We start from the raw sequence: 22,890 nt of genomic DNA, 5'->3' as shown, positions 1-22,890 counted from the left end.
TTATAACCTCCCCCAACAATTGCAACCATCATCACGAAATGACAAGACAAACAACGTATATTCATAATTTGATTGCCCAATATTTACAGGATAACAATTATCCTGAAACTTTAAAGCAATTTGAAAATGAACATGGAACAGCAATTCAACCATCAAAATTACTCGATGAATCATTAGATGAAATAATTGATGATAGAATTCAATATAGTTCATTACTTGATAAAATTGAAGCTATTGATGTTAATGAAGAACTTCATGATGATTTAAAACAAATAATAAAAGATGAATTTAATCATTGGATAACACCATTCCCACAAACACCTAGAAAACTAGTTGATATTGCAGGACTCGTTTTAGGTTCATGTTATTCTCAAGGGTTAGTTTATTTCAGTAGTAATGATTCCAATGTTCATGTCGTTAAAGAAGATATAATTTGTAAAACTATCAAAATGCCTGTTGTCATAAAGAATATTTTAACTGTCGGAGATGATAAAATTATTCTAGTAGGAATGAATGGTACTTTATATTTAAGGCATCTGGAAAATTTGGATCCTATAAGTGAATTCCAAGCACATAAGAGATTAATTGTTGATGCTAGATATAAAAGAGTAGGTAATGTTGATTATATTGTTTCATTGGGATGGGATTTCTTTGTAAGATTAATCAAATTGGATGAAGAGAACAATTTTAGTCTTTTATCTGAATTAAAACTTCAACAACAAGGATCATGTATTGATGTGGTTGAGTATCAAAATGAATTGGTTATTGTGTTGGGGAAATTGGAAAATACTTTGTTGGATGTTCTAGCTATTAGAGATAATCAATTGACTTTATTATATAAAATATCCTTGAATGATGCTGAATTTACTGCTGCTGGATTTTCTCCACGATTATTGACTATTCATCAAGCTGCAATTCCATTGATTGCCGTGGCGACATCCCATGAACCATTTATGAGATTAATTATTGTTCCATTACTGGAAGCAATTCCTGATACCGCTATCAAAAGGAATCAAATTATTAAGAATTTAAATACCTTGTCGCCACAAGATAAATATTCACAACCAATCATTGCATGGAGATTATGTAGGGACGAAAATGATAGAGCCAGTGGAGTATGGGTTATGGGAGATGATGGTGTTATTAGAGGGCTTGATATTATTGATGATAAAGTAGTTATTGAACTTAATGAAGGACATCAAGGTAAGATTAAAGATTTCATTAGTTTTATTGATGGTGATGGGGTAGAAAAACTTGTTACTAGCGGTATAGATCGAGAAATTATAGAATGGAAATAACTAGACATATTTACAAGAATTTATTATTAATCAGATTACGTAGTTGAAGTGTGGAGGTTTATTGCTAGCGGATATAGAGGGGCAAGAATTTAGGCCATACCGGGTAGCAACAAAAAAAAAAAATAATAAAAAAAGATCCTCGGGACGACAACCACAATTGAAAAAAAATCACAACTGCTTGTTATCGTAAAACGGAAAAACAGGTGGTGGGTAACGTCTGGGTTAAATTTACACATCAAGAAATCATAAACAAACACATGATGGGTAAGATCAGAAAACTGGTTAACTACCTGGTATATCAAAAGGGAACCATCAAAACCCTCCTCTTTGAAGAGTTTGTAAATTATCCGTTAGAGACAGGTACCCCAATATTATTTTCTCTCTCTCTTTTTGATCTTCCCCCAGTGTATTATTATTTTGTTCCTGTTCCTGTTCTCTTCTCTTCTCTTGTTATTAATTTGCGATTGCGATTGCGATTGCCCCAACTTTTTTTTTGTTTATCATTTGATGGATTGATACCGACGGGTTAACCCACAATCCCACAACGAAAAATATAAAAACAATCTACATTTCCCTATTCTGAATTTGATTTGAATTTTTGTTTATTTCATTCTTCTTATTCATCTTCTTCCCATCTTACTATTCTTGTTTTTTTCTTTGGCTCATCTACTAAGATCAAAAAAAAAGCATATTCTTGTTGGATCAAATATTTCACGTTCCTCGGTATCAACTGTTCGATTTTTTTTTTGATTTTTTGCACAAGCTTCCCCACCTTAATTTTTTTTTATTTATTTATTTATATTTAATATTGTCGTGTTTGACCCTGTCATTCCTAATTTCAATAGAATTGCTTAAAAAAAATATTAATCACTATTCACTACATTCCATTCAATAAACGATGTCACTTTCACCAATAGAAAAAGCTGCATCTGGAGCATTAGCTTCTGCCATTGCTAACACATTAGTTTATCCATTGGATTTAAGTAAAGTATTGATTCAAACTCAAGTCAAACAGAAAAAAGCATCCAAATCAAATGACTCAAATAAAATCCCAACACCTCCTGCTTCAGAATCAGATATAGAAGATTCTGTTTATAAACAAAGTTTAGATAAAGATAATGGGTTAAAATATAAGAATACTATTGATGTTTTAAGACAAATATATAGAAAGAAGGGTATTTTGGGTTGGTATCATGGATTATTCTCCACTGTTGTTGGTACTGCTGCTCAGAATTTCTCTTATTTTTACTGGTATACCATAGTTAAGAGAGTCTATGCCAATTTATATAAAAACATACCGAATCATAAACCAAGTACATTAATGGAATTGTTTCTTGGTGCTGTTGCTGCTGCAATCTCACAATGTTTCACCATGCCAATTGGTGTTATTACAACTCAACAACAAACTGATAAAAATCACAAGAATGTATTCCAATTGATTAAAGAAATTTTGGATCAAGATGGTGTTACCGGATTATGGAGAGGGTTAAGAGTTTCTTTGGTTTTATGTATTAATCCATCAATCACATATGGTTCTTATGAACGTTTAAAACAAATATTTTATGGAAACAAACAATATTTAAATCCACTTGAAGCTTTTTCATTGGGAGTTTTAGCTAAATCTTTAGCAACTGTTGTCACTCAACCATTAATTGTATCAAAAGCTATGATGCAAAAGAAATCAACATCTTCATCAAAGGATAAAAAAGATAAAAAATCTTCTCTGGAAGAAGATAACCATGAAGATGATATCAAATTCGACCATTTCACAGATGCATTGGCTCACTTATGGCATACTGAAAAATTCCATGGTTTATACAAAGGTATTGCACCTCAATTGTTGAAAGGTGTTTTCGTACAAGGTTTGTTATTTATGTTTAAAGATCAAATAGATCTTTTATTTTTGTTTTTATTATCTTTGATTAAAAAGAAATCTTTAAAATCTTTAAAATAATTAGATAGATCTAGTTCAATATATATATATTTATATTTATAAGAGTCTTTTCTTTTATTCGACTACCAAAGTTATAAGTGCATCTAGAAATGACATATTTCGTTTACTAGTATTAGACTTTGCATGTGAAGCCACACAAAAAAAAACAAGAATAAAACCGGTGAGAAAATTCTTACTTAGGGCTCCAACCCTAAACAAACTGTTTGCACGTGATTCCCAATTACTTACAACAATTTATTGTGATTCGCACTACTTTTTATTTGTCGTCTGAAAAGCGAAAAAAAAATAGAATGAAAAAGTTCATTCATTGGGACGTCGCCAGATAGTACGATGTCGCGCTAGTTATCGTGGTATACAGGGCGAAACTCTACACCCGCGCTCGCTCGCTCGCTCAATCACCTCTGCGTCGCGCATAGATTCTGAGTCTGGAGACTCACTCACAATCTCTGCCTGGTTGCTGACCTCTCACTCTCTCACAATCATTCCTTTCCTTTCCCAACCAAAGTGTTTTTTCTCTTTGGTGTATACAAAATTTTTTTCACTTCTTTTTTTTTGAATCTCCTTTTTTTTTTAAGAATTTATCATCAACAACATCAATCATGGGTAAAGGTAAACCAAGAGGTCTTAACTCTGCTAGAAAATTAAGAGTTCACAGAAGAAACAACAGATGGGCTGATCAAGCTTATAAAGCTAGATTATTAGGTACCGCTTTCAAATCTTCTCCATTTGGTGGTTCATCTCACGCCAAAGGTATCGTTTTGGAAAAAATTGGTATTGAATCTAAACAACCAAACTCCGCTATTAGAAAGTGTGTCAGAGTTCAATTAATTAAAAACGGTAAGAAAGTTACTGCTTTCGTTCCAAATGATGGTTGTTTGAATTTTGTTGATGAAAATGACGAAGTCTTATTGGCTGGTTTCGGTAGAAGAGGTAAGGCTAAGGGTGATATTCCAGGGGTTAGATTCAAGGTTGTTAAAGTCTCTGGTGTCTCCTTGTTGGCTTTATGGAAAGAAAAGAAAGAAAAGCCAAGATCTTAGATTATCTTTGTCTTTGGTATTTTTTGATTATTTTCAATATATAAAGCTTGGGTTTCAATAATATTAATGAAAGAGAAATATTTATGAAAATAGTGATGATTTATTTTCACTCATTGTTGGATTATATTTCGAAATAAAGGAATGTATAAATATAGTTTAATACAATTGCACATTTTTTAAAAAGGTACATGATTTATTTTATATTATTTTGACTTTCAATTTTTATTTTTTTATTTTGAAAGACTCACTGTAGAGTATGGGATGTTGTTTTTTTTTTTGGCAAACACAGCTTGTTCACCAGCTGTATCATCTGTATAAAGTCAAATTTTACAAATATATTTATTTACGAACTATAATGTAACTACATAGCCAAATCTCTACCTTCAATAGATGGACCACCTTTTTTGGTAGTTTTTCTTTTAACAGACATTGAAGTAAGTTTTTGGTTAATCTTCTTGAATCTTTCATCATTACCAGCATGTCTTGCTTGTTGTCTCATTAATAAACTCTTGTCAACCAGAGGAGCAATCTTATAGGCAGTTGTTCTAGTACTTGGAATAGCAGCTCTTTTTCTTCTTTCAGCATTTTGTTCATATAATGTTTTAGCTTCCTTTCTTTTACTACCTCTTGATAATTTGTTGGTAAATTTGGATTTGTTGTATTCATGGAATTGGACGCTTCTATCCTTATAAGAATCAGATTTATTCAAAATTGGTCTAGTCCAATCACCAATTAATCTATCAACTACTTTCTTCAACAGAGCTTCAGTTCTTTTAGAACGTTGATAAAAAACCAAAACTTTCCCGATTCCTGAAGCGGCCAAGTGGTCTGTTTTTATAGGTAATGTTTCTAAAGCATTGATTAATTCTTTTTGAATTTGATAAGCTGGCATAGATGCATCCGGTAATGGTTCAAGCCACAATCTTACAGCTTCCAATAAATTATTATCCAATATAGAAATAGCCAAATCAGCTCTTGCTAAAACATCTGTTACTTTACTTAAAAGCTTCAATTTTTCAGTTGCAATTTGACCTTGAGAATTCTTATCAACATCTAAAGTAGCTGCTTTAATCATTTGTTCTTTCAATGCATCAATTTTATCATCTTGCATTCTTTCAATATCATCCTCATCTGCTTTTCTTCTTCTCTTAGATGCTGGCTTAATAGCTTGAGTCATTCTTTCTTCCAACTCGAGTCGTCTTCTTTGTTGTGGGTCTAAACTTTCATAATCAACTTCATCATCTGGATGATATGATTTACCTGGTCTACTTCTTGAGCCTCCGTCATTATCATCATCATTAAAAATATTATTCGAATTGTGTCCATTGTCTTCTTCTTCATCGTCATCATCATCAAGTGAGCTATTATGTCTTCTTTTAAGTCCAGTATGTTTCTTGACATAACCATCACCAACTTGACCATCCGCAAGTTTGGCAACTTTCATGGTACTAAGAACATCTTCTATAGGTTCCGAATTTTGCGGTTCTTCTTCATTTGATCGTTCTTCCTGTGCTGGAACTTCGTCTTTCTCTGTTTCTTGTTGTTGTTGTTGTTCTTCTTCTTCTTGTTGGGTTGGTCGTTCGATATCATTATCACCCACTACATCTTCAAAATCTGGTAAATCATCAACGTTATCATCTTTCTTCGAAGGATCAGTTTCATCCTGTGATAAGTTTGTATAATCAGCTAATGGATCACTCATTATCTCTATTGCTATGAAAAGGTAGTATCAAGTGGCTAAATCCCAACGTTGATGCGATTTAACTATTTTGAATTTTTTTTTCGTTCTCACATCACTCTCTCGCACTTTGGTATCCGATTTGTTGATGACACTAACAATTGAAAGTGTGTGTGTATCTTGAGTTAAAAAAATTACTAACCAAGATATAGCTGCAAAAAAAAAGAAGAATAGAATCATACGGAAGAGGTGTAATGTATGTTGGTCATAAGGGTGTATCAAGTTGTAAATTTTCGGTGATCTTACATTGTTTGGATTATTTTGACCTATACTTGTTTTTTTTTCATTCATTTTTTGCAATAATATTTACATAAAACAATTTCTGTATGTTAACGTAAACATTGTAAAATGCAGAGAATTGCAATATGAATCATATAAACACATAGAAACAACCAATATTCCTCTACATTTGTCACAACATCTATACTAACGACTAATCTGTTCCTGTTAGTCAATTCCAATAAACTTACAAAAATTAAACACGTCGTGCACATTATCCAAAATCAATTGTTTCAAAATTTTTTTTTTTTTTTCTATGCGAATCGCTCAATCAACAAAATCTTGTACAACCCACCCACACATCAACTGCCACCACCACCGCCGCCACCGCCAAACAAAAAAAAAAAATGAAAGGCGAGTAAGAATCTTGATTACGATTTTGGACCTTTTTGTTTTTTGAAAAAGTTTCACCGTTAGGATCAAACACATTCAAAACCAACTGCCTAATGTCTCAATACATCGGGAAGACAATTTCTCTTATTTCTAATAAGGGACTTCGTTATGTTGGTCTTTTAGAAAACATCAATGCTGATGATGCCACTGTTGCTTTGAAATCAGTGAGATTATTTGGTACCGAAGGTCGTATGGCCGCCATGGGACAACCACATTTGGAAGTTTCTCCAGGTGTTGATGTTTATGATTATGTTGTTTTCAGAGGATCTGATGTTAAAGATTTATCTGTTTTGGATACACCTATTGATGAAGTCAAACCAAACATTTATCGCCCACCTCAACAACAACAACAACAACCAACACCAACTACTGGTCAATATTATAGTGGCCCTCCATCTACCACTACGGCTAATGGTGCTCCTCAAACTCAAGCACCAGTAACTACCACCACTGCTACTAGTGCACAATCTCCAGTTCAAAGCAGTGTTTCACAAACTACCAATGTCCCAGCAGCTTCACCAGGTCAAGTTGCACAAGCGCCTGTTGAAACAGGTATTCCAGAAGCACCACAAGTACAAAATCCAGCTCCAACTAGAACTATTGATGAAGAACCTTTAACCAAGACTGTTTCAGAAAACAAACCTGCTGATGCTCAACCAGGATCTGTTCCTCAACCTGCCGCAACTCAAAAACCAAGAAGAGAATCTAAATTGGATATTCCACCTGAAGAATTTGATTTTGAACAAGCAAATGCCAAATTTTCCAAAGAATTGGAACAAGAACGTGAATTAGAACATACTGGATACAACAAGAGTTCATCATTTTTCGATAATATTTCATCATCTACCGAAGAAAGAACCAATATGAGATGGTCTGAAGAAAGAAATTTGAATATGGACACTTTTGGTGAAGCTTCTTTGCAAAGAGGCGGAAGAGGTGGCAGAGGTGGAAGAGGAAGAGGTGGTAGAGGTAATTGGAGAGGTAGAGGTGGTAATTATCGTGGTAGAGGAAATGGAAACTGGAGAGGTGGAAACAACAATAGAGGAAGAAATAGTGATTACAACACTAAACCAGAATGGGCATAGTAGAAGATATGTTCATGTAATTTTTGATATAGAATAATCAGAATAATAATAATAAAAGGGGTCCACTTTTCAAAGAACAGAATCTAACAAAATAAAAAGAAAGCCAAAGTTATCGACACACAAAAAATAGTACAAAATATATTTATAAAAAACTAAAATATATAAAATATACGAAATCACCAGAACGAATTTTAGAAATTCTTTTATATCCTTGCAATCCCACCTAGATATATCTTGTTTTCACGTTCTTCTTTCTCTGTTTCGGTGTTAATGAATTGACCGTATTCTTGAGTTAAAGAATAAATTGGACTATAGATATAATTGATGACAACTTTTCGAATGAAGTATCTAAAACTTTTCCAATAGCCCCTCTTATTTGAACGATACTCATGACATCTAATTAAGTCATTCTCCAAAAAATGAATAACAGGATAGTTACTCAACTGTTCGGGAGTCTTCATGCTTAAACTTGGGAGTCGACTCATTATGGAAAGTCCCAATTCATTATCAATTTCAACGTGTTCCATAAAGCCAAATCTTAAAACACATTTATAATGACCAGATATTTTCATAGGTGCCAATAAAACTCTTTCATCTGAATCAACATATGGAATAGATAATACTCTTATACCAACAAATACAAATTCTGAAGGAAGGGAAACAAATGAAGTTACCAATTTCTTATACAAGTGTGGTAATGTGTTTGGTGAATTTGTCAATATTGAATCCACATATAAGAATCCTAATCCTTGGTGCCTAGCTAATGGTAATGTACCAAATTTCGTGATAACATCATCTTTAGTATATATAGATGATCCAATGACATCACTTTCACCGGAGTTAACATGTAATGGATTAAGATTAACTGTTATTGATCTCGCACTAAAATATGGGAACAAATCACCAATTTTGATTCTTTGTGCAAATTCTTGATCGAGTTTTTTATTCCTTGCCCACCTCCAAGTACACAAGAAAGTGAAGAATATTCCTGCCATCATAATAGGGAACCATGCACCATGTGGGACTTTTTTCATATTTGCCACAACCATACATATTTCCAATGGTACAAATATCAACAAGAATAACAATGGCCAAATGATATTGGTATTGTAAACATAAAACATACAGATGATAATTAACAGGGAAGTTACTAGAAAATCCATTGAAATACCCAATCCATAAGCGGCTGTCACATTATCACTAGTTTTGAAACCGGCAGTAGTACAGACGACACCAATCATTAATAGCCAATTCATGACTGGGATATAAACTTCACCCTTTTGATGAGAAGATAAGTAAATTATTCTTAATTTAGGAAAACAATCCAAATTGATCAATTGGGAAGAAATTGAAAAAACCAGTAGGATCAATGCTTGCGAAGCAATAATGGTAGCTAATGTTGCTAAAACAAACATTGTCCAATAAATCCCATTACCACCAGGCAAAGAAAGGAAAAATGGATTAGTATATGCGTCAGGATGTTTGACCAAATATGCAGCTTGACCAAGGTAACATAACATTAATGAAGGATATATGAAGCAACACATTGTCAATTGAATGGGTAATCTACCAACCAATGAAACATCACTAAATAGAGCTTCAGTACCGGTAATGGATAACATTACACCAGCAAATACATCAATTGAACCACTCTTCAACAACTTAATAGCATAATAAGGTGACAAGGCAGCAAATATACCTGGATGGTGTTTAGCAATGTTATAAATACCACAAAGTAGTAATCCAATCATCCAAAGAAAAATTATTGGAGCAAATGTGAATGATATTTTACTAGCACCAAATTGTTGGGCTACAAATAATACTATCAAGATAACTTCAGAAATTTCCAAGACGTATTTAAATGAAGGAATAGCAACTTGAATACCTCCAATTGCACTCAATACAGATGTTGTAGGAGTTAACAACCCATCTGACCTAACTAAAGAACTACCAAGAAAGCAGCCCCCTAATATGAAATACTGTACAAAAGAAAGTAATCTAGGATGTTGCTTAATTTGTTCAACTCTAGTTTGCATTGACTTGATTGAAGAAGTAGTAGTATCTTGTCTAGTTAACAATTGTAAATCCGATTTTTCTGCAGCACCAGGTAAAGTAACTCCCTTTGGACCAATTCCTAAATGTCTAGCAATTTTTGTAAAGATTGCCACTTGGCCACCATGGTTACAGTTGACACCAACAAACAATACAATTAATACGTATTTGAAAATAACAATGAAAGTAAACACATAAAAAATGATTGAAACTGCACCATAAATATCATCTTTGTTTGGGGGATACTGTGAATAATTAATCGAATTCAAAACATATAATGGAGAAGTACCCAAATCACCATAAATTGAACCTAATGACAGAAATGAAAGAAGTAAAATTGTTTTCCAGGATTGTTTATTGTGTGATTCCTCATATTCATCTTTACCAATGGATGATTCATCATCAACAGAAGCTTCATCTACTTCATCTCCTTCATCAGCATCATTATAAATTGAAAATAAGTTATTTTCGTTTTGATGTTCTTGTTCTTCATTTATATCAATATAGTATTGATTATCTACCTGTCCATCTATTGATTTATGGTTGCTTTCATTAACATTGTCAAAGGATTTTCTTGACGGTGAAGAAATTTGCTGCATGTACTAGACGAAGAGAAAAAGATACTGATATATTTAGAGACCAGAAAAATCATAACAAGCTGGACGGAATTTGACTGGACTTTAAATAGTTATATTTTTGATAACTTTTGAAGGTATATTATGGTTTTATGAAGTTTGGCTGTGAAAAACGAAAACTTTCCCCCCAAAAAAATCGCTCATAGCTAGTGAACACAAAAATTGAACAATATACACGTAAATGGTTTTGTTAGATTGACATTCTTGGTTAACTATGAGGGAATTATTTTGCATTCATTTATTAGGTGGAAGAAATTTTTTTTCCCATTATTCTGTTTGTAGATATATTTTAGTTTAATGATACAAGGATGATGCTTACTATGTATAAGGATCTGCCTGCTGACTGGTGGCCCATTAACCCCTCATTCCATATTGTAAATGTATTGATGTTCCTGTACTCCGAAAAAGCATCTCGATTAAAGTAATTCAGTAACAAATTCCAAATTCAAGGCTGAAGTTGCAAGAGTGTGTCATATTTGGTTGATTAAATTGAAACACAAAAGAAATTACGTATATTTCAGCGTAGTTCAGAAATTCCCTCAAAGAACTCCTGGCAAGTATTATTATTCGTCTTATTCACAATATATACCATAGATTGAACTTCCATCTTACTTACAGAACCGTAAGGCCAACAAATTAATGATCTACTTACACTGCGCCTTGCCAATTTCTTCATATAAACTCAGCTATACTTCCAGTTATCCAAAACACATTCCTACTCTTCATCTTTGTTTTATGTGAGCGATATTTGAACGAGGCTTTGTCGCAAATTTTTTTATTTGCAACTATTGAGGGATTTTTTTTTTTTTTGTTTTGATTCGAATTGCTCTTATTGTTCTTTCAATCTCCCTAGTTTCCAGTCGAATTACTTTTTATCATATTGAAAGTAATAATATCATTATACACCCCTGAAATAGCTTAAACTAACTATAGATAAACCAAGTTTGTTCTTTTCGTTCATTGATTTTTCACCAGTTTCAAGTCTTTTTTTCCCCCTAAACAACTACAGCACAAACAAAAACAATTGAGGTAATTTCTAACTAGGAAGAAGTTGAATTTATAGAAAACATAGCCTCTTTGTCTTGAGAACTTCCAAATTCAAAAATTGATTTTAAACCATTTGAACATCGATGTTTTGAGTCCATTTTCAACTTCTATGGTTGGTTGAACTATGGTCATTCCTTGAATTTTATCGCGATACAATTGTAATCCTAAACTGCAAACACCAATTACAAAAAAATTTACTGGTATTTTGTAACCATACTTCACTTCTAAAAAGTCAACAATATAATACTTTAGATAAATATTATCTAATCCTAAGAACACATCATGAACTATAAGTTGTATTTGTCTTTGGAAATATAAATCATCAAATGTTTCCAAAAGAAATGTTTTTGTTCTTGGTTCTATTGATTCTGATCCTGTCAATGGTAAATCAATAAATAATGAATTAAACATAAATATAAATTGCTTAGCAAAATGTTGAGTATTGCTACCATACTTCCAAGTGTGTCTTGTTATGATTGCAATTTTATAAACCAAATCAATTGCTGTACTCTCCATAAGTTTATAACATCTTACCATTTCATCACTAAATAATCCATTATGACGATACGAAGTGTATTTATATCTTGAAAGTACTGGTAAAGTAAACGTTATATACTTTAGATGTTTTAGATTATTTATCAGTCCATCTGTTATAGTTTCATCTTGTGCAAATGATTTGCTTATCTGAGTTGTAGGAAGCAATGATTCTATTACTTCAAGTTTTGAATTTGAATCTCTAGCCATAGTTTGTCACTTTTAGATAATAATTAAGCAAATGATACTTAGCAAAGGGAAGACTACAATTATCGTGAACAGTAATCTCTTCCACTGTTTTTGTTATGTCTTGTCCTTTCTAGAGTAGTACTTTGGGTCATTTCCTTAAAGAGAAAATTTTTTATAGGATATGGTCAATCTCTAGTGTATCACTATTGTCCTAGAGTACCATTACCACTAATGTTTGCAGTTCTTTAATTTAAAAACAACTCGGACTTAGAACCTTTACAATTGATGCAAGTCATAATTTTTTAAATATTTATTTGAAATTGTAATATAGAGATAAATATATGTAGAATGTATGGGCAATCATAATATATTAATAAAAAAAGACCATATTTATTCAACTTTCTTCTTCTTTATTGATTTACCTTCATTGCTTCCATGAGTAATACCAAGTTTGATAAAGCCATTAAATAAGCTTAAAATCACAATATCCTTTTTGTTATGTAATATTTGTTGGTTGTTTGTCATTGTTCACTATGAAAATTGTTCTTGTATTTATCTGTTAAAAATACTGCATCCCCAATGGAATATAATTGAAGAAGGAATTATATCCTGACTTTTATATATTAAAACAAATTATCGGAAATGCTGAAATATTGTGACTTAAAATTCAGCCTCCATACCCTTTTAATAGCTTATTATTACCGAAATATCAATTTTGTGCCGTTCACAGTTTTGGCACATATTCTGGTTATCCAAAAATAAAATGATAAGTGATAAGACAGATCAAAGAGTTGCACGTGTCATTTACATCATTCTTCAATAAAAAAACTCAAATAATAAAAAAGATATTAGATTCTATAAACAAAGTCTATATAAAAATCTAGTTACCGAAATCAAGAAATCACTAAAAGTATAATAAATTTAATAACGAAAATAAAATCAAAAAACCAGGTTTAGTCGTTGAAGACTGGAAAAGAACAACCACTAGACTGAAAAACCACAAGAAATAATAAAATAAAATAGCATTATAAGTGAGCTACTTATAATTACTTTGAATAAGAAAATATTCAAGATAAAAGACAAGGGTATCCAATTTTGCAATCAAAAGCAAACGCGATTCTCTTAGATAGTTAAAATCAAGAAAGAAATAGCGCAACTTATAAATGAAATTGTAACCATTTCTGCTGAGTTTGCAACAGTAGAGACAGCTGGTGTATTCGTGGAAGATGTCCCTGAAACCGTAACTGTGGAAACAGTAGATTGTGGAAAAGATGGCACTGTAGTAGATGCAGTACCAGAGGAATGACCGTCAACAGAACCAGAACTATTATCAGAACCATTGCCAGAACCGGATACATTTCCGGATTCACCAGAACCATTGTCAGAACCAGATTGACCAGCGCCAGATTGACCAGAACCAGATTCAGCGCCAGATTGACCAGACCCATTTCCAGAACCATTTCCAGAGCCAGATTCAGAGCCGTTTCCAGAGCCAGATTCAGAGCCATTTCCAGAGCCAGATTCAGAGCCGTTTCCAGATCCATTACCAGATCCATTTCCGGATTCACCAGAACCATTGTCAGAACCAGATTGACCAGCGCCAGATTGACCAGACCCATTTCCAGAACCATTTCCAGAGCCAGATTCAGAGCCGTTTCCAGATCCAGATTCAGAGCCATTTCCAGAGCCAGATTCACCATTACCAGATCCATTACCAGATCCATTTCCGGATTCACCAGATCCACTATCAGAACCGGATTCAGAGCCACTTCCAGAGCCAGAACCATTTCCAGAACCAGATTCAGAGCCATTGCCAGAGCCAGATTCAGAGCCATTGCCAGACCCAGATTCAGAGCCACTTCCAGAGCCAGATTCACCATTTCCAGAACCATTTCCGGATTCACCAGAACCATTGTCAGAACCAGATTGACCAGCGCCAGATTGACCAGACCCATTTCCAGAACCATTTCCAGAGCCAGATTCAGAGCCGTTTCGAGAGCCAGATTCAGAGCCAGATTCACCGTTACCAGATCCATTACCAGATCCCATTACCATATCCATTTCCGGATTCACCAGAACCATTGTCAGAACCAGATTGACCAGCCGCCAGATTGACCAGACCCATTTCCAGAACCATTTCCAGAGCCAGATTCAGAGCCGTTTCCAGAGCCAGATTCAGAGCCAGATTCACCATTACCAGATCCATTACCAGATCCATTACCATATCCATTTCCGGATTCACCAGAACCATTGTCAGAACCAGATTGACCAGCGCCAGATTGACCAGACCCATTTCCAGAACCATTTCCAGAGCCAGATTCAAAGCCGTTTCCAGATCCAGATTCAGAGCCATTTCCAGAGCCAGATTCAGAGCCATTTCCAGAACCAGATTCACCATTACCAGATCCATTACCAGATCCATTTCCGGATTCACCAGAACCATTGTCAGAACCAGAGCCATTTCCAGAACCGGAACCACTGGCAGTCGGCTCAACTGTTGCAACGTCACTAACAGATCCTGAAGTAGAGACGACAGTATTTGAACCAGACAATAATGAGCTTTCTTCTTCTGGTGGGAAAGTAGTCAAGGTAGTCAATGATGAGCCGGATTGACTGACAATACCAGAATCAGTTTCAACAGAACCGTCATCGTTGGTGGTGGTCCAGGTGGAGGTGAACTCAGTTTGGACATCAGATTCAGTAGATTCAGTAGATTCAGGTGGGAAAGTAGTCAAGGTGGTGAATGATGTGCCAGATTGGCTGACAATACCAGAATCAGTTTCAACAGAACCGTCATCGTTGGTGGTGGTCCAAGTGGAGGTGAACTCAGTTTGGACATCAGATTCAGTAGATTCAGTAGATTCAGGTGGGAAAGTAGTCAAGGTGGTGAATGATGTACCGGATTGGCTGACAATACCAGAATCAGTTTCAACAGAACCGTCATCGTTGGTGGTGGTCCAAGTGGAGGTGAACTCAGTTTGGACATCAGATTCAGTAGATTCAGTAGATTCAGGTGGGAAAGTAGTCAAGGTGGTGAATGATGTGCCAGATTGGCTGACAATACCAGAATCAGTTTCAACAGAACCGTCATCGTTGGTGGTGGTCCAAGTAGAGGTGAACTCAGTTTGGACATCAGATTCAGTAGATTCAGGTGGGAAAGTAGTCAAGGTGGTGAATGATGTGCCAGATTGGCTGACAATACCAGAATCAGTTTCAACAGAACCGTCATCGTTGGTGGTGGTCCAGGTGGAGGTGAACTCAGTTTGGACATCAGATTCAGTAGATTCAGTAGATTCAGGTGGGAAAGTAGTCAAGGTGGTGAATGATGTGCCAGATTGGCTGACAATACCAGAATCAGTTTCAACAGAACCGTCATCGTTGGTGGTGGTCCAAGTGGAGGTGAACTCAGTTTGGACATCAGATTCAGTAGATTCAGTAGATTCAGGTGGGAAAGTAGTCAAGGTGGTGAATGATGTGCCAGATTGGCTGACAATACCAGAATCAGTTTCAACAGAACCGTCATCGTTGGTGGTGGTCCAAGTGGAAGTGAACTCAGTTTGGACATCAGATTCAGTAGATGAGGTAGCTTCACTGGAGGTACTGGATTCATCGGTTGAGGACACGACTTCAGAGTTACTGGTGGACGCGGTTGGGAAAATTGATGTGGTCGTGTACCAAGACCCTTGAGAATCTGTAGTAACTTCAACAATGCCAGTTTCTGTTAATTCAGATCCATCGGAAGCAGTAGTAGTGACTGTAGTAGTAAATTCCGTTGGCTCAGTACCAGGAGCGTCTGGAAGTTGCTTACACTCAACTTGACATGAGGAGGGCAAAGATTGATCTGGAACTGGGCCGTTATATTGAAGACTACCAAGCAATGTTGAAGGTAATCCAGCACCTGAATCTGTAACGATCTTAAAGAGATCTGAATCGTAGCCTTTACCAATGTTAAATTTTTGTGTCAATAAAAGGTTTCTTAAAGTCAAAATACCAGTAGATTCATCATAACTGTAGGCAGGGTAGTATGGAAGAAGATTACCAAGAAGTGGTATTGTTAATCCAATTTTGTTACCATTTCCAAAACCATAAACATTGAAAGTTTGAGGAGCTGAAAGAGCCTCAACAATAATTGATGATTTACTGTCTTTGAGATAAAAATTTTGATTTTGGTCAACTGATAACAATGAATTAGGAATGTAAATTGTGGAATCTTCCTCAGTGACAAAGCATCCACTACCATAAATAACTGTACTTTGCTGGTACACCTGATTGCTTAAGCAAATAGTTCCATCATTGGTGATAGCCCCCCCAAGGAGAGGACCTAAGGATAAACTTCCACCAAATCTTTGATTTTGGTAAAATACCAACAAACCATTATTATGCCATTCCACTGAATTAATAGACATACTACTGAGAAGAAGACCCGAAGCACCAAGATACATTTCACCATTATTTGTAAATGAAGTGCCCCTTAAATCATAGTCTGAACTAAATAACGATGCGACAGAATTGAAAGCAACGATACCATCATTGACAATTGAACCAAAAGCAGCAAGTAAGGTAACATCAAGACCAATTAATGGGGACGTCAGGGTAATGTAAAATCCAGCATCAGATTCGACAGTAAGTGAACCAGCAAGAGCTGTTATGGCATTATTGATGATTGACCAAGAAGCACCAGAATGGATTGTAGTATCACCCAAGCCAATATCAATTGTACCACGATCAACACGGTCAGAAGTTATATCAAGTGAAAACGCAAATTGAAGAATTAAGCAGATACCAATGAATAAGTTTCGGATTCCTAGCATCTGAAAGTTGTTTGTTTTATGGATTGAAAAGTAATACAGATAACGAACCATGAAAGGAATTGGCTAAGTTTATATATGACAAAATTTTTTATGATAAATTTATCAAGAAGCAATGAAAGAACCAAACGTAATACCAATCTCCGTAAGCAAATAAACCAATTCAATGAAATAATGGTCATGTTAATGTGCCGTTTAATATTCATTTTCAGATTCGATTTCACTCATGTATTTTATCCAATATTGCTTTTTCGTATTGTATTTTTTTTATTTTTTGCAGTTGTTTATTGTTTTTTTGCAATTTAGTCCATATGCACCATTATTGGACTTTACTGTATTATCAAATGCAGTTACGTATTTCACTAAAGAATTAAAATAGAGTCACTACACCAAGATAGTGCTTTTAGTCAGCAACCTACGATAATTCTGGAATCATTTTTTGGAAAGTTTTAGCTCAATAACTATTGGATTATTGTTAATTTTAGCAACTACTAAAAGCACATGCAATACTTTCTATTTCAGAAGGCGAATATAAGAAGAACCTACAGTTAATAAAACAAAAAAAGTAAGTGTATATTTCAGATCAACATGGGTAAATCATATGCAAAGTACAGATTTGTGAGATTACCGGAAATAACATAAGCGGGCAATTTAAAAGTACTACCAACGAAATAGGATAAGAGAAAATCAACCTCTTCAATAAATAAATCTATTCCACACCATTCCGAGCACTTCCATTAATTCATATTACTATGTACTTAAATTTAACTCAAAAAGTCTAACTGGTTGTTAACAAAAAGCTTAGGTAATCGCTGATGCATGGTAAGCTGGTTATGTTAGTGCTGTATCAAACAACTAAAACTCAACATGAGTACATAATGGAAAAAATATGGAGAACCATAAGGATCCAAAAGTTGATGAAGCAATTCTTTTCTTTTTTGTTTTTTAGTTTTACAGTTTCTCTAATCTTAGGTAGACTGTGATTGTTTTCAATCTTTACTATCGTAAACTACTTCAAAAGGTTAGTGACTCAAGAATTCCAGAATGCATTGACTATTAAACTTGGAATCTCATTGTATGACTACAATGGGAACAATATTTCTTATTGAAGTAAATTAATTACAGGGATAAGAGTATCCAGGATTATGCTCTTATAGTTTTGTTAAAAAACCTCCCCTCCAGTTGAACACTAATTTATTTGAAACTAATTTGCAGTAAATGTCACGAGCCCTTTTTAATACTGCAAAAGCTAAAGAGATCGATTTTGCATATCATCGATATTCTTTATTGTTTTGAATAGTAAATTTCAAGTTTATTTTTACAGCTATGACGCCTGTATCTTCCAGCTCATTGTGTCCTTTTTTTCAGTTGGAAAAGTAAGAAATCATCCTATTGTGAACCAAATCTTTTAACAACATTGCAGTGATCAATTTTACTTGAATATCTTAGACTTTGTATTTCACCTTGTTCTACAGTAATTTCATATATGGAGCTAGTTAGAAATTCAGAAAAGTAATTGATTGATTTTTTAATAGAAGTAGTAGACATGGTAATTTTGGGCCAGAATATTGTATACCATTGTCCTCATAAAGAACATTGGCCTTGGAATAAACATTCAAAGGGTCTTTCTGTATATAACATTATTTGCTTTATTCATAATATTCACATTTTATTGGATTCGGAATCTATTATACATCTGGTATATCGAGTTTTCCTAATTCACACTCAAATCAATTACGAGAAATACTCTTTTGGTACAGTAGTTGCATTTTGTCGTTCCATACGTCCAATGAATTTCTTTCTATTTAAGGCAATCAACGCAATTATGTTTTATTTTCTTAGAATTTGTTATAACTATACAATACAATGGGCGAGGGTCACATTAAAGGATATGTATAGGGCCCAGTATTAGAGTCTCCCAAAAAATAAAATCTTTTGACTAATGTTAGAATTAGTTTTATGCATTGTGTCTTGCAGTAGATTTTTCTCTTTTTTTTTTTGTTTTTGTTTTTTTAGTCTTTTATACTATTCATATTCAACCACTAAAAATAACCATAATAGTAATTCTAGATACACTTCCCTTAAATAGAATACACATCTATGTTATGTGGCTAGTGTAATAGTAGGTCCCTCTCATTTTTCAATATTCAAAGCTAAACAATTTAAAGATCTGTGCTAGCTAGAAAGGCTAATTATTTTTTACTGTCTCAATTTGATTACTGATAGTATCAAAAGATCCTGCTGGAACAATCCTCTCGAATCTAACTCACAATTGTTATTTGTTTTCAATGACGTTGTACCAATAAGAATAACAACAATAGAAATATAGTAACACAGTAAACTACTAGAGGTCGGCCTTTTAAATCCACGCGGTTAAATTTCATAGCAATCGAAGAAAAAGGAAATAAAGAACAAGGGATATTTAAAGCTTAGTCCATGCATACCTTATAATACTTTTAGTTTTATTCTATAATAAAAAGGATTCACATGCTTCTATTGTACTTGTAACTAAGTTTGAAACTGAATCACTTAACTACTAAAGATTGTTTTCTTCAATTGTTGCTATCGTAAAACGTAAAGTTACGAACAGGATTGACGATCTTTCTACGGATTGAAGCATTGGAAATACTAGGATTTGCTATATTCAATAATTACAATTTTAAGAAAAAAAATATATACTTAGGACTTTTCAAATCGTTAGTTTTTATTATATGGGGTTAGATGTAAATGCATAATTTTATTATGCTGTTAATTTCACCCTGTTCTGATTTAAACTGTGACCAGGGTATTCTTCAATTGTATGATCTAATGCTCAACAACGAGGGTCGTGTAGAAACCGTATTTGGGGTTTAAAATTTCAATGTTGGATGCTTAGCAGCTTTGTGTTGTTATGGGGCTCTATTTTTTTGTTTGCTCAGTGAAAACAATAAAGATGCAACGGGTTTTATTATGCAGATGCTTCTGGTTATAGTATCATTACCAAATTGTTCCAAGCCCATTCTCTTAAAGATCATTGATTGTGCAGTTACGGTTTAAAAAAAAAAAGAATATTACCTTTAGTTTTATTTTAGAAGGTGACATATTATTTTTTGCAGTCGTGTAAGAAAACGTTATAAAGTTCAATGAGGTTAAATTATTCGAAAGCATGTAATTTCTGAGACTAACAAACCTACAGGCGGAGTGTAGATTTCTTCTAATCTCCGATTTTTGAAATTTGCTCGTAAATTATTGTATTCTTTTTCTGAAATTATTTATCTGCTTCTGAATCTTTAGCTCGGAATCCGGGTGAACAACACTTCATATATTTGTTGTACATATCCAGAAATAGAATAGGCAATCAAACCAGAGGATTTAATTAAATCAACAGAAATGAGTAAAACAAAGGAGTATGCAAGAAATTTTTAATGAAGTTTTTACTATAGTTGGTATGCTTGAAAGGAGAAATATTACACACCATGTAGAATGAATAGGGAAAATATTGCACATACTCAGTGGGTTTCTGAATGACCAACTTTCAAATGTGGCCACTATTCATCAACATCAAAATAATTTTTGAAGGATATCAAAATTGGGATTGATGTGCAAAAGTCTAGTATTGAATTATTTTTGCTACCTTCACTTTCAAGAGTCCATAATACTTTGGGGAATAATAGCTTACTATTCTGATATAATTCGCTTGTATTCGACTCACAAGTTGAATGATGTTTCTAACTCTTTAACCTGATCATATTTTTTTTCAACTTATTTCATAAATTTGACGATAAAATCAATCACAATATTTATTATTCTCATCATCTACAGTTTGGTATATCAAAAAGACATTAAAAATTCATTATTAAAATATTAAGAATATGTATCTATATGTAAAAATCAAATCAAAGCAGGAATACCTATCATCAGTTAATGTTTGAAAGCTTTTTTAGTACCATCTGTAAACTTATCCCAACCATGATGGATGTAATCAGGAAGTTTAACCAACTTTTCATCAACACGATCCAGGGCTTTCTTATATTTAGCGAATAAACCTTCGTGTTTTTGTTCAGTGGAAGTAGCAACTTTAGTAGAACTCATTGAAATTTAAGGTGTGTTTGTTTGTAGTAGTTTAGTGTAATGTATTGTAATTATTGTAAATAATTAATGAATAATAAATGGAAAATCAGAATTATTTTTAAGGTGAATTTAACTTCATATTTATATCAACTTTTTGTGAGGGGGAGATATGACGTATAGACAAATCTGAGTCAGGTAGAGAAACAAACAATTTCCGTTATCTCATGTTTCGCAACTATTGATACCCCGGAAAAACAATCAGGAAAAAGCAAAAAAAAAAAAAAAAAAAAAAAAGGAAAGAAAAATGAAGCTTGATTTAATTCTTGATTGAACCCTGCTATTTCCGTAGTCTTTCTTTACATATCAGTAATCTATACATCTATTGCCAATTCGGAAGTTCGAAATTATATTACTACAAAGTTTGGTGTATATTCACTGATAGGAAATCCATATCTCGGATATCAATAGCACTAAGAGTCGACTTTATTTCGGATCCTACGGTCTTACACCAAATATGTGAATGATGGAATGGAAACAAAGAGAGAGATCTACATATTATATTACCTTTTCTCCAGAGTTATTTTCTTCCTTAGCCGTGTCATTGCCAAAAACGAATTCGATTGTAATCTTTTGGTGGAAATTTGTTGCGGAAGATTCATTAGTAATTTTTTACTTCTTGAAGTTGTTGCGAGTAGAGCCGTTCCGATAATACCTTTCAAAAAAAACTACATAAAAAAAAAGAACAAACATGACGAAAACATTCTTAATAAAAGCTACGTTTCAAATATCATTTCCATTCCTACGAGTAAGTACTAGATTATTACATAAATAAGATCAACTAAAAATGTCACTTTTCAAACCAACATTAGCAGTTGCACTTTTATCTGCTGATTTGAATTATAAGTTACGTCATAGCCATATAACATTTGGGAAAAGACATAAGAAAGACAGAGACATAATTAAAGAATTGACACCCAAGGCATGGTCATTTTCAATTAAAGAAACAAATCAGAATTTTATGCTTTTTGTTATATCTATTATTATGATTTTATCTCTTGAGATTATTTTCGTACCTTCCAAAAGATTAACTTTAATTTTACCTATTTTAATAACTGGATTATTACTGGCTTTACAAATTGTTGATTTGGAATATCTGTCACTACCTGCAAACCCAGAACTGATTCTTAAGATCGAAAGAGTGCTTCTTAAACATGCAACTATAAGAAATGGAATATTGGATGCAAATTATAGCACCAAAAGAGTAGATGTTAATTTCAGAGAAGTTGTTGATGACGGATTACACATTAAAGCTAGAGATTTATTACTTGATGAAGGAATTCAAATTATTGCAGTTGGTGAATGTCAATTCAAAACAGGGTCTAAGAAAATACATGAGAAATTGTATCCTATTGTGAATCTTCAATTACCCGGTAATATCAACCGAACATATATTGGCCTTTCTCCTTGTAGTTATATCTCCTTGTTGAGTGATATTAATGAATTGATTAGATTGAAAGATCATAGTCCAACGGGTCATAGTCAATGGCTCACTTATTCTTTGAATGAGAATACTGGTGTGTGGAAAAGAGACTGGGTTAAAAGCGAAGAAGATTCACATTCCGGCCCCAATGTGTTGAATAATTGGTGGAAACATATTTCTGATAAAACTTAGAATTGATATTGACCCTATGTACGACTTTGTAGTATTGATTATGTAATTACAAATGATTTTTGAATTGTCTCACAAAAACGCGTAGTAATTTTTTTTAATCAAGACGTGTGTATTTTTTT

General features: G+C 33.6%; 12 protein-coding genes across 12 annotated transcripts; 6 read left to right on the top strand and 6 right to left on the bottom strand. All coding sequences in view use genetic code 12, as the record gives it.

Annotated features, from left to right (window-relative positions):
• Window positions 1-38: 38 nt before the first annotated feature.
• Window positions 39-1,298, top strand: CTRG_04233 (uncharacterized protein; the record flags this gene model as incomplete). The annotated part of the gene is made up of 1 exon (XM_002549890.1): window positions 39-1,298. The coding sequence occupies one exon, from the start codon at window positions 39-41 to the stop codon at window positions 1,296-1,298; it is 1,260 nt and encodes a 419-aa protein (XP_002549936.1).
• Window positions 1,299-2,196: 898 nt separating this feature from the next.
• On the top strand, window positions 2,197-3,252 carry ANT1 (Ant1p; the record flags this gene model as incomplete). Its single annotated transcript, XM_002549889.1, has 1 exon — window positions 2,197-3,252. The coding sequence occupies one exon, from the start codon at window positions 2,197-2,199 to the stop codon at window positions 3,250-3,252; it is 1,056 nt and encodes a 351-aa protein (XP_002549935.1).
• Window positions 3,253-3,851: 599 nt separating this feature from the next.
• On the top strand, window positions 3,852-4,289 carry RPS23A (40S ribosomal protein uS12; the record flags this gene model as incomplete). The annotated part of the gene is made up of 1 exon (XM_002549888.1): window positions 3,852-4,289. The coding sequence occupies one exon, from the start codon at window positions 3,852-3,854 to the stop codon at window positions 4,287-4,289; it is 438 nt and encodes a 145-aa protein (XP_002549934.1).
• A 361-nt stretch (window positions 4,290-4,650) lies between these two features.
• CTRG_04230 (uncharacterized protein) lies at window positions 4,651-5,991 on the bottom strand (the record flags this gene model as incomplete). The annotated part of the gene is made up of 1 exon (XM_002549887.1): window positions 4,651-5,991. One exon carries the CDS (start codon window positions 5,989-5,991, stop codon window positions 4,651-4,653), a length of 1,341 nt encoding a protein of 446 aa, XP_002549933.1.
• Window positions 5,992-6,752: 761 nt separating this feature from the next.
• On the top strand, window positions 6,753-7,784 carry CTRG_04229 (uncharacterized protein; the record flags this gene model as incomplete). The annotated part of the gene is made up of 1 exon (XM_002549886.1): window positions 6,753-7,784. One exon carries the CDS (start codon window positions 6,753-6,755, stop codon window positions 7,782-7,784), a length of 1,032 nt encoding a protein of 343 aa, XP_002549932.1.
• A 203-nt stretch (window positions 7,785-7,987) lies between these two features.
• HAK1 (Hak1p) lies at window positions 7,988-10,435 on the bottom strand (the record flags this gene model as incomplete). The annotated part of the gene is made up of 1 exon (XM_002549885.1): window positions 7,988-10,435. One exon carries the CDS (start codon window positions 10,433-10,435, stop codon window positions 7,988-7,990), a length of 2,448 nt encoding a protein of 815 aa, XP_002549931.1.
• A 1,134-nt stretch (window positions 10,436-11,569) lies between these two features.
• Window positions 11,570-12,262, bottom strand: CTRG_04227 (uncharacterized protein; the record flags this gene model as incomplete). Its single annotated transcript, XM_002549884.1, has 1 exon — window positions 11,570-12,262. The coding sequence occupies one exon, from the start codon at window positions 12,260-12,262 to the stop codon at window positions 11,570-11,572; it is 693 nt and encodes a 230-aa protein (XP_002549930.1).
• Window positions 12,263-13,363: 1,101 nt separating this feature from the next.
• Window positions 13,364-14,323, bottom strand: CTRG_04225 (uncharacterized protein; the record flags this gene model as incomplete). The annotated part of the gene is made up of 1 exon (XM_002549882.1): window positions 13,364-14,323. The coding sequence occupies one exon, from the start codon at window positions 14,321-14,323 to the stop codon at window positions 13,364-13,366; it is 960 nt and encodes a 319-aa protein (XP_002549928.1).
• CTRG_04226 (uncharacterized protein) lies at window positions 13,399-14,277 on the bottom strand (the record flags this gene model as incomplete). Its single annotated transcript, XM_002549883.1, has 1 exon — window positions 13,399-14,277. The coding sequence occupies one exon, from the start codon at window positions 14,275-14,277 to the stop codon at window positions 13,399-13,401; it is 879 nt and encodes a 292-aa protein (XP_002549929.1).
• A 2-nt stretch (window positions 14,324-14,325) lies between the features above and the next one.
• CTRG_04224 (uncharacterized protein) lies at window positions 14,326-17,103 on the bottom strand (the record flags this gene model as incomplete). The annotated part of the gene is made up of 1 exon (XM_002549881.1): window positions 14,326-17,103. One exon carries the CDS (start codon window positions 17,101-17,103, stop codon window positions 14,326-14,328), a length of 2,778 nt encoding a protein of 925 aa, XP_002549927.1.
• A 1,492-nt stretch (window positions 17,104-18,595) lies between these two features.
• Window positions 18,596-18,961, top strand: CTRG_04223 (uncharacterized protein; the record flags this gene model as incomplete). Its single annotated transcript, XM_002549880.1, has 1 exon — window positions 18,596-18,961. One exon carries the CDS (start codon window positions 18,596-18,598, stop codon window positions 18,959-18,961), a length of 366 nt encoding a protein of 121 aa, XP_002549926.1.
• Window positions 18,962-21,943: 2,982 nt separating this feature from the next.
• CTRG_04222 (uncharacterized protein) lies at window positions 21,944-22,771 on the top strand (the record flags this gene model as incomplete). The annotated part of the gene is made up of 1 exon (XM_002549879.1): window positions 21,944-22,771. The coding sequence occupies one exon, from the start codon at window positions 21,944-21,946 to the stop codon at window positions 22,769-22,771; it is 828 nt and encodes a 275-aa protein (XP_002549925.1).
• Window positions 22,772-22,890: the final 119 nt, after the last annotated feature.

The sequence above is a fragment of the Candida tropicalis genome (assembly GCF_000006335.3).
Source record: "Candida tropicalis MYA-3404 genomic scaffold supercont3.5, whole genome shotgun sequence".
Classification (NCBI taxonomy): domain Eukaryota; kingdom Fungi; phylum Ascomycota; class Pichiomycetes; order Serinales; family Debaryomycetaceae; genus Candida; species Candida tropicalis.
This window is presented reverse-complemented; position numbering and strand designations above follow the sequence as displayed.